Source organism: Vigna unguiculata, unplaced genomic scaffold (assembly GCF_004118075.2).
Source record: "Vigna unguiculata cultivar IT97K-499-35 unplaced genomic scaffold, ASM411807v1 contig_174, whole genome shotgun sequence".
Taxonomy (NCBI): Eukaryota; Viridiplantae; Streptophyta; class Magnoliopsida; order Fabales; family Fabaceae; genus Vigna; species Vigna unguiculata.
Genome location: NW_021010878.1, coordinates 11,499 through 21,740, shown reverse-complemented (window position 1 = coordinate 21,740; position 10,242 = coordinate 11,499). Strand labels below are relative to the sequence as shown.

The following is a 10,242-nucleotide window of genomic DNA, read 5'->3' as shown; positions in this document are numbered from 1 at the left end:
GGGAATAACAATCTCTTCTCTCGGCAATCTATAAGAATGTGATTGGCAGAGAGCCAATCCATCCCTAGGATTACCTCCAACTCCTGTAGAGGTAGGCAGATTAGGTTCACTTTGTACCTGCGTCCCTCTACCTCCACTGGACACCTCGCACACAAGGATGACGTCCTGACCAAACCCGACGCCGGGGTAGACACCGCAAGCTCACACTGTAGCTCGCACACCGGCAGACCCAACCGTTCCACACATGCATTTGACACAAAATAGTGTGTCACTCCAGAATCATATAGCACACAACAAGCTTTCCCAACTATCAAACAATGGCCTATAACAAGGTTACCTGAGCCTGCAGCCTCCGCTCCGGTCATGGCGTACACTCTGTCGGTCGCCTGAGGCCTGTTGCCTCTGTGCCTTTGCTGGTTCTGTGTAGGAGCCTGTACTGGAGGTCGCATCACTGTTCTAGCAAGGGTGGGGCAGTCCCTCCCAAAGTGGCCCTCCTTGCCACAATTGTTGCACTTCTTGAAGCCTGCAAGCTGGGGGCAGACATTCCTCTTGTGCGGTCCCCCACACTGGTAGCACTGAATCCTGTTCTACTGGGAAAAAGACTCCCTAGACCCCTGAGACTGGAAATAGGGCCTAGTGTAGGGCTTCCTCCTCTACTCGTGCCTGTGCCTGGACCTAGATGGTCCTCCCACTCTTTGCTGGGATGAGTGTTGAGTTTCCACCTCTACCTTCATCTTCTACATGACCCTTGCCTTCTCCACCAAGGCGGCAAAATCCTTGATGGATAGCGGTGTCACCATCAAACGAAGGTCTCCACGGAGGCCGTTCTCGAACTTCTGGCATCGCCACTCTTCGTCTAGTGGCATGGTGTAGAAACGGCTGAGGTACTTGAACTTTTCTGCATACTCAGTCACCGACTTGCTTCCCTGGGTCAACTGTAAAAATTCTACCTCTTTAGCGTATTTGACGTTGTCAGGGAAGTACTCGGAGAGGAACTTCCTCCTGAAGACGTCCCAAGTAACTGGCTCCTGTCTCTCCTCCATAATAGACTTCATGCTGACCCACCAGTGCTCAGCCTCACCCTTGAGCATGTACACTGCGAACGCCAGTCTACTCTCCTTTGGGCACATCTTGGCATCAAATATCCTCTCCAGGTCTTTCAGCCACTGGTCTGCTGCGTCTGGACTGGTCTTGCCTCCAAGCTTCACTGAGTGGTGTTTCAGAAAGTCCTCCAGACTCCACTCCCTGGCCGTAGGTCGTGGCTCCGGGCCAAAAGTAGGGGCAACTACCCTGTTCTCCTCCAACTGGCGGAAGGCCTCCATATGCTGCCTGTGAGCATCTTCAGCAGCCGCCCTGACAGCCTCCATTTGCTGCATCACCAGCTGCTGCTGTTCAAGCGCTGCCGCTTGTCGTTGCATTGATGCTTCATGTTGTTGCATCATTGCCGTACTTTGCTGCATCATAGTAGCTACCATTGCTTCAATCGCTCTGGCGATATCTGGCACATTGCCCTAGGAAGATTGCGGAGTTCTACGGGATGGTGCCATAGTTCACTGGCACACAAGAAAACACTTGATTAGACTTGATAAGACAGGAATTAGCGAAAAATACCCAGAACGACACAGAGAAAACTAAGTGGACACCCAAGTCCACAGACCTAAGGGTTGACCGCTCTGTTACCATAAATGTAACATCCCAAAAACTAAATAACCTCAATTGATAAAACATCACATACATGAATATTCAGAGGGTACGAGGTTTAGGGTAGAAAGTATACAATACGTCAAATATACCCGGATTACAAGAAAAGGGCCTCATGGCCCAACCAGAAATGTACTGAAAAGAACACAATTAAAGATACTAGGTCTTGTTCGGACAAGAAAACATAAATAGTAAAATCTTCCAGTAATGGGCCCCACAGTGGGCCCAACACCTGTCCAATCCATTAAGTTGCAGCATTCTTATTACCATCACTACCGCTAGGGGTTCTCACATCTGCTCACATCAACAAGGTTGATGATCATTGCAAAGGAAGAGACCACGCATAACACACAAGCAAGTGAAAGGGTAAGCTAGCGAAGAAGTCATTATATCAAGCACTCAACATACCATTCCACATTCAAACACACATAGCAGACACCCACATATGCAGTACCCATTCATATAAAACCCTAAGATTTAGCTATCCGGATACGTAACTGAGGCACCACCACATGGTAATGAAATTATGACCTAGCAATGAGGCGTCACCGCGAGGCCTTCACGAAATTATACCCTTACAGGAGGCACCACCACGTGACCTTCATGGAATTACGCCCTGGCCCTTAGGCAACACCACGACCCCCCGTGGAATTACGTCCTTTTGTCCAGGCACCACCAGGGACTCCCCTTAAGAGGGTCCATGGAATTACGTCCAATCGATGAGACGCCACTAAGATCTCTCACTACAAGAGTCATGGAATTATGCCCTACCCATACTTTAAACATGTTCCACCCACCAATCAAGAATTTCCCATAACACAAATATCATGTACAATTAACAATTCATACAATTCATGCTTTCCAATTCATACCCAATCAAATAACATGCCATTTCCATTTCAAATGTACATATTAATCATGCTATCATCACACAACCCTTCCAGTAAGGCATTTGAGTCAGATAAACAAGCCACATATCGGTGAACCACTCAATAACAACATCAAAACCTGCCCGCTGTCTCGCTCAAGCCAACAGGGCTCGCTCAGGCGAGAGGAACCCTCTCGCTCAAGCGAGTCCCATCTCGCCTAGGCGAGGGCACAACGAGGGAACAGGGAACCCTGCGAGGTCTCGCTCAGGCGAGTCCCTTCTCACCTAGGCGAGAGCACTCCTCGCTCAAAAAGAACGCGCGTCGCCTAGGCGACAAATCACGTAACATAAACCTGGGCGAGCCTCTGATAATCTCGCCTAGGCGAGACTACATCGCTTGGGCGAAAAAACCAGTACTCGCCACTGTTTTCTCATACAGCAGCCAAGACCACGAATCAAATCATGCTTTAACTCGATCCAAAACGGACACAACACCAACCAATCCATACAGACACGAAAAGACGTCCAAAACAGCGGAAAAACACAAATAACAGAAGGTCCTAGCTTCCCTTACCTGGAAAACAAGCTAGCGGGACACTCCGACACGAATATAGTGAACACGACGGCCCTAATGATGGCCAATGAGGTAGAGCAGGAGCTGGGTTTGAGTTGGCTCGAAGAAGGTTCAGAGTAAACCCTAGCGGAGCGTTCCGTACGAGAGGCGCAAAGGTGATGGCTGATTCTTCTACAAGAGTGAAAAGTGCAAATTAGGGAAACTAGGAATGGTTTTTAACCTTTGGGCCAACCCTCAGGCCCAACAGACGCAAGGCAACCCTTAAAATACTAGGGCAGGAAATATTGGGCCTTATATTCTCCCCAACAAGAAAATTTTCGTCCTCAAAAATATAGACTCACCAGGTGAACAGATGTGGATGTGATTTTCTCATGTCCTCCTCTAACTCCCAAGTCGAGTCACCCGCCCTCTGATCCCAGATGCTTTAACTAGGCAGACCTCCTTTCCTCGGCGTTCCTCAACTTTGCTATCCTCTAGAGCGATGGGTGGTACTTCCACTGTGAGGTCTTCCCTGATATGTATATCCTCGACTTCCAACACATGAGTCAGGTCAAATACGTACTTCCTTAACTGTGAGACGTGAAATACTAGGTAAAGGTTTACCAACTGAGGGGGTAAAGTTATCTCATAAGCCACTGACCCAATCCTCCTCGTGATCTGATATGGGCCAAGGAACTTAGGAGAAAGTTTCCTTGAGCGGAGAGTCCTTCCCACACTAGTGGTTCGGGTCACCCTCAAGAACACATGATTGCCAGTTGCGAACTCCAAAGGCCTCCTCCTACGGTCTGCATAGGCCTTCTGCCTACTCTGAGATGCCTGCATTCTGTTCCTCACCATTCTCACTTTTTTGGTGGTCTGCTCCAAGAATTCTGGTCCAACCAACACCGCTTCTCCATCCTGATACATAGAGAGCCTCATATGGTTCCATGTCAATGCTCGCATGAAAATTGTTGTTGTAGGTGAACTCTATCAAGGGTAACACCTCATCCCAAGCCCCCAAATGATCCAATATACACGTCTGTAGTAAGTCTTCAAGTGACTGAATGATCCTCTCCGATTGGCCATCAGTCTGGGGATGGTAGGCTGAGCTCATAGTCAACTTGGTCCCCAAAGCCTCTTGTAAGGTCTGTCAAAACCGGGATGTAAATCGTGGGTCTCTGTCGGAAACTATGCTCGAAGGTACACCATGCAACCTCACGATCTCCTTGACGTACAATTGGGCCAACTTGGCCATGGACATCCTCAAGTTCATCGCCAAGAAGTGGGCACTCTTGGTCAATCGATCCACTATCACCCAGATGGTGTCATGTCCTCTAAAAGTACGTGGAAGATGAGTCACGAAGTCCATGGAGATGCTGTCCCATTTCCATACTGGTATCTCCAAAGGCTGTAGAATCCCACCGAGCCTCTGATGCTCCATCTTCGCCTTCTGGCACGTTAAACATGCTAACACGAACTGAGCCACATCTTTCTTCATCCCTTGCTACCAAAAGGTTTCCTTGAGATCCTGGTACATCTTAGTTATGCCAGGATGCAGACTAAGATGACTCTTATGTCCTTCCTTAAGAATTAACCGTTTTACCCCCGTATCATCAGGTATACATACTCTGCCCTGGAACCTCAGTATCCCATCATCACCCAAAGCAAAGTCTTTGGTTTCATCTGATCCAAGTTGTTCTCTAACCCTGTTCAAATTGGCATCCAATAACTGCCTCTCCCTGACTGAGTCCAAGAAGTCACTACATATAGTAAAGGTACTACACCTAATGGCCTCGGACCCCAACTCTACCTGTAGCCTCATGTCTCTGAATTTCTCTAGTAGTTCCACCTCCTTAATCATGAGATGTGCAGTCTTCCTACTCAGGGCATTTGCTACCACGTTTTCCTTCCCCAGATGATACAACAGTTCGAAGTCATAGTCTTTAAGGAACTCCATCCACCTCCTCTGCCTCATATTCAGCTCTTTCTGATCGAATAGGTACTTGAGGCTCTTATGATCGCTGAACACCCGGAACTGTGCACCATAAAGATAATGCCTCCAAATCTTTAAGGCAAAAACTATAGCGACCAACTCCAGGTCATAAGTGGGATAGTTACGCTCATGCACCTTAAGTTGTCTCGAAGCATACACTACTGCCTTATTCTCTTGCATTAACACACAGCCGAGCCCAAGGTGAGAGGCATCACAATAGACCTCAAAAGGTTTCCCCACGTCTGGGATTACTAGTATCGGTGCGCTGGTCAACCTTCTCTTAAGCTCCTGGAAACTCTCCTCACACTTGTCCGTCCAAGTGAAGGGTTGGTCCTTCCGAGTAAGAAGTGTCAGGGGTGCCACTATCTTGGAGAATCCTTCTATGAATCTCTTATAGTAGCCCGCCAACCCCACAAAACTCCTGATCTCTATGGCAGACTTAGGGCTTTCCTACTTTACCACTGCTTCGACCTTCGCCAGGTCCACTGCAATCCCCTAGGCGGATATCACATGCCAAAAACTGAACTTCACCCATCCAGAATTCACCATTGGACAACTTGGCATACAATTGCTTCTCTCTCAAAACACCAAGCACCAACCTTAGGTGTTCTGCATATTCCTCCTGAGTTCTGGAATAGATAAGGATGTCGTCTATGAAGACTACAACAAACTTATCTAGGAAATGCCAGAAGATCATGTTCATGTAGTCGATGAACACCGCCAGAGCGTTGGTCACCCCAAAAGGCATAACCACATACTCGTAGTGGCCATACCTGGACCTGAAGGCCGTCTTCTGTACATCATCGGCCTTTACCAAAATCTGATGGTATCCCGACCGCAGATCAATCTTCGAGACACTGATGACCCATGTAGTTGATCCATCAAGTCATCTATCCTCGGAAGGGAGTACTTATTCTTGATCGTCATTTTGTTCAACTGCCAGTAGTCCACACACATACGTGAACTTCCGTCTTTCTTCTTCACCAACAACACTGGTGCTCCCTAAGGCGAAGTGCTGGGTCGGATAAACTGCTTCACCATCAGTTCCTCTATCTGTTTCTTAAGTTCAACCAACTCTGCTGGAGCCATGCGGTATGGAGTCATCGACACCGGACCCATCCCCGATACTAGATCAATAGAGAACTCCACCTCTCTGTGAGGAGGTAGCCCCGACACTTCCTTTGGGAATACATCCCCGAACTTCTGCACTACTGGTTTGGCAGACTCCATCTTTCCTCTTTCCACCTCTAGATGCGTGAAGATCACAAAGCATTGTGCACCACCTCGCAGTTCCTTCAGAACCCCTTGGGATGATAACAACTCAGACTCCTTCGAGTTTGGGAATAACAATCTCTTCTCTCGGCAATCTATAAGAATGTGATTGGCAGAGAGCCAATCCATCCCTAGGATTACCTCCAACTCCTGTAGAGGTAGGCAGATTAGGTTCACTTTGTACCTGCGTCCCTCTACCTCCACTGGACACCTCGCACACAAGGATGACGTCCTGACCAAACCCGACGCCGGGGTAGACACCGCAAGCTCACACTGTAGCTCGCACACCGGCAGACCCAACCGTTCCACACATGCATTTGACACAAAATAGTGTGTCACTCCAGAATCATATAGCACACAACAAGCTTTCCCAACTATCAAACAATGGCCTATAACAAGGTTACCTGAGCCTGCAGCCTCCGCTCCGGTCATGGCGTACACTCTGTCGGTCGCCTGAGGCCTGTTGCCTCTGTGCCTTTGCTGGTTCTGTGTAGGAGCCTGTACTGGAGGTCGCATCACTGTTCTAGCAAGGGTGGGGCAGTCCCTCCCAAAGTGGCCCTCCTTGCCACAATTGTTGCACTTCTTGAAGCCTGCAAGCTGGGGGCAGACATTCCTCTTGTGCGGTCCCCCACACTGGTAGCACTGAATCCTGTTCTACTGGGAAAAAGACTCCCTAGACCCCTGAGACTGGAAATAGGGCCTAGTGTAGGGCTTCCTCCTCTACTCGTGCCTGTGCCTGGACCTAGATGGTCCTCCCACTCTCTGCTGGGATGAGTGTTGAGTTTCCACCTCTACCTTCATCTTCTACATGACCCTTGCCTTCTCCACCAAGGCGGCAAAATCCTTGATGGATAGCGGTGTCACCATCAAACGAAGGTCTCCACGGAGGCCGTTCTCGAACTTCTGGCATCGCCACTCTTCGTCTAGTGGCATGGTGTAGAAACGGCTGAGGTACTTGAACTTTTCTGCATACTCAGTCACCGACTTGCTTCCCTGGGTCAACTGTAAAAATTCTACCTCTTTAGCGTATTTGACGTTGTCAGGGAAGTACTCGGAGAGGAACTTCCTCCTGAAGACGTCCCAAGTAACTGGCTCCTGTCTCTCCTCTATAATAGACTTCATGCTGACCCACCAGTGCTCAGCCTCACCCTTGAGCATGTACACTGCGAACGCCAGTCTACTCTCCTTTGGGCACATCTTGGCATCAAATATCCTCTCCAGGTCTTTCAGCCACTGGTCTGCTGCGTCTGGACTGATCTTGCCTCCAAGCTTCACTGAGTGGTGTTTCAGAAAGTCCTCCAGACTCCACTCCCTGGCCGTAGGTCGTGGCTCCGGGCCAAAAGTAGGGGCAACTACCCTGTTCTCCTCCAACTGGCGGAAGGCCTCCATATGCTGCCTGTGAGCATCTTCAGCAGCCGCCCTGACAGCCTCCATTTGCTGCATCACCAGCTGCTGCTGTTCAAGCGCTGCCGCTTGTCGTTGCATTGATGCTTCATGTTGTTGCATCATTGCCGTACTTTGCTGCATCATAGTAGCTACCATTGCTTCAATCGCTCTGGCGATATCTGGCACATCGCCCTAGGAAGATTGCGGAGTTCTACGGGATGGTGCCATAGTTCACTGGCACACAAGAAAACACTTGATTAGACTTGATAAGACAGGAATTAGCGAAAAATACCCAGAACGACACAGAGAAAACTAAGTGGACACCCAAGTCCACAGACCTAAGGGTTGACCGCTCTATTACCATAAATGTAACATCCCAAAAACTGAATAACCTCAATTGATAAAACATCACATACATGAATATTCAGAGGGTACGAGGTTTAGGGTAGAAAGTATACAATACGTCAAATATACCCGGATTACAAGAAAAGGGCCCCATGGCCCAACCAGAAATGTACTGAAAAGAACACAATTAAAGATACTAGGTCTTGTTCGGACAAGAAAACATAAATAATAAAATCTTCCAGTAATGGGCCCCACAGTGGGCCCAACACCTGTCCAATCCATTAAGTTGCAGCATTCTTATTACCATCACTACTGCTAGGGGTTCTCACATCTGCTCACATCAACAAGGTTGATGATCATTGCAAAGGAAGAGACCACGCATAACACACAAGCAAGTGAAAGGGTAAGCTAGCGAAGAAGTCATTATATCAGGCACTCAACATACCATTCCACATTCAAACACACATAGCAGACACCCACATATGCAGTACCCATTCATATAAAACCCTAAGATTTAGCTATCCGGATACGTAACTGAGGCACCACCACATGGTAATGAAATTATGACCTAGCAATGAGGCGTCACCGCGAGGCCTTCACGAAATTATACCCTTACAGGAGGCACCACCACGTGACCTTCATGGAATTACGCCCTGGCCCTTAGGCAACACCACGACCCCCCGTGGAATTACGTCCTTTTGTCGAGGCACCACCAGGGACTCCCCTTAAGAGGGTCCATGGAATTACGTCCAATCGATGAGACGCCACTAAGATCTCTCACTACAAGAGTCATGGAATTATGCCCTACCCATACTTTAAACATGTTCCACCCACCAATCAAGAATTTCCCATAACACAAATATCATGTACAATTAACAATTCATACAATTCATGCTTTCCAATTCATACCCAATCAAATAACATGCCATTTCCATTTCAAATGTACATATTAATCATGCTATCATCACACAACCCTTCTAGTAAGGCATTTGAGTCAGATAAACAAGCCACATATCGGTGAACCACTCAATAACAACATCAAAACCTGCCCGCTGTCTCGCTCAAGCCAACAGGGCTCGCTCAGGCGAGAGGGACCCTCTCGCTCAAGCGAGTCCCATCTCGCCTAGGCGAGGGCACAACGAGGGAACAGGGAACCCTGCGAGGTCTCGCTCAGGCGAGTCCCTTCTCACCTAGGCGAGAGCACTCCTCGCTCAAAAAGAACGCGCGTCGCCTAGGCGACAAATCACGTAACATAAACTTGGGCGAGCCTCTGATAATCTCGCCTAGGCGAGACTACCTCGCTTGGGCGAAAAAACCAGTACTCGCCACTGTTTTCTCATACAGCAGCCAAGACCACGAACCAAATCATGCTTTAACTCGATCCAAAACGGACACAACACCAACCAATCCATACAGACACGAAAAGATGTCCAAAACAGCGGAAAAACACAAATAACAGAAGGTCCTAGCTTCCCTTACCTAGAAAACAAGCTAGCGGGACACTCCGATACGAACACAGTGAACACGGCGGTCCTAAGGATGGCTAAAGAGGTGAAGCAGGAGCTGGGTTTGAGTTGGCTCGAAGAAGGTTCAGAGTAAACCCTAGCGGAGCGTTCTGTACGAGAGGCGCAAAGGTGATGACTGATTCTTCTGCAAGAGTGAAAAGTGCAGATTAGGGCAACTAGGAATGGTTTTTAACCTTTGGGCCAACCCTCAGGCCCAACAGACGCAAGGCAACCCTTAAAATGCTAGGGCAGGAAAAATTGGGCCTTACAACAACTTCAACAAATAAGAATGATTCTCCAACAATAAGGAATTAATTTTTTCTGATGTGGAATATAGATCTAAGCTGCAACCACAAAGCATACTAAGAAAAAATTCTACCAAACCATAGCCATGATACCACTTGTTGGGAAAAATGCATTATCAATTAAGAATATTACTGTATTTATCCATGAGAATCACTTTACTAATAGAGAAATAAGATAAAAAAAATATTATACACAAATATAACATGGAAACCTAAAATCGGAGAAAAAACATAACCATTGTCTAATGACAACTAGAGAATAACACTATGTGAAAATTTGTACAACACATAGACTACTCTCTTATGCCTTTTGA

The 10,242-nt window shown here is 47.8% G+C and overlaps 2 protein-coding genes across 2 annotated transcripts; both read right to left on the bottom strand.

The window, feature by feature from the left end:
• Window positions 1-737: 737 nt before the first annotated feature.
• On the bottom strand, window positions 738-1,475 carry LOC114171279. Its single transcript, XM_028056412.1, has one exon. The coding sequence runs from the start codon at window positions 1,473-1,475 to the stop codon at window positions 738-740; it is 738 nt and encodes a 245-aa protein (XP_027912213.1).
• Window positions 1,476-7,191: 5,716 nt separating this feature from the next.
• Window positions 7,192-7,929, bottom strand: LOC114171278. The gene has a single exon (XM_028056411.1). The coding sequence runs from the start codon at window positions 7,927-7,929 to the stop codon at window positions 7,192-7,194; it is 738 nt and encodes a 245-aa protein (XP_027912212.1).
• Between the last annotated feature and the right edge of the window lie 2,313 nt (window positions 7,930-10,242).

Coding starts and splice junctions, on each gene's coding strand:
- LOC114171279 (XM_028056412.1), bottom strand. CDS start 1,475: ATGGTAGCTACTATGATGCAGCAAAGTACGGCAATGATGCAACAACAT.
- LOC114171278 (XM_028056411.1), bottom strand. CDS start 7,929: ATGGTAGCTACTATGATGCAGCAAAGTACGGCAATGATGCAACAACAT.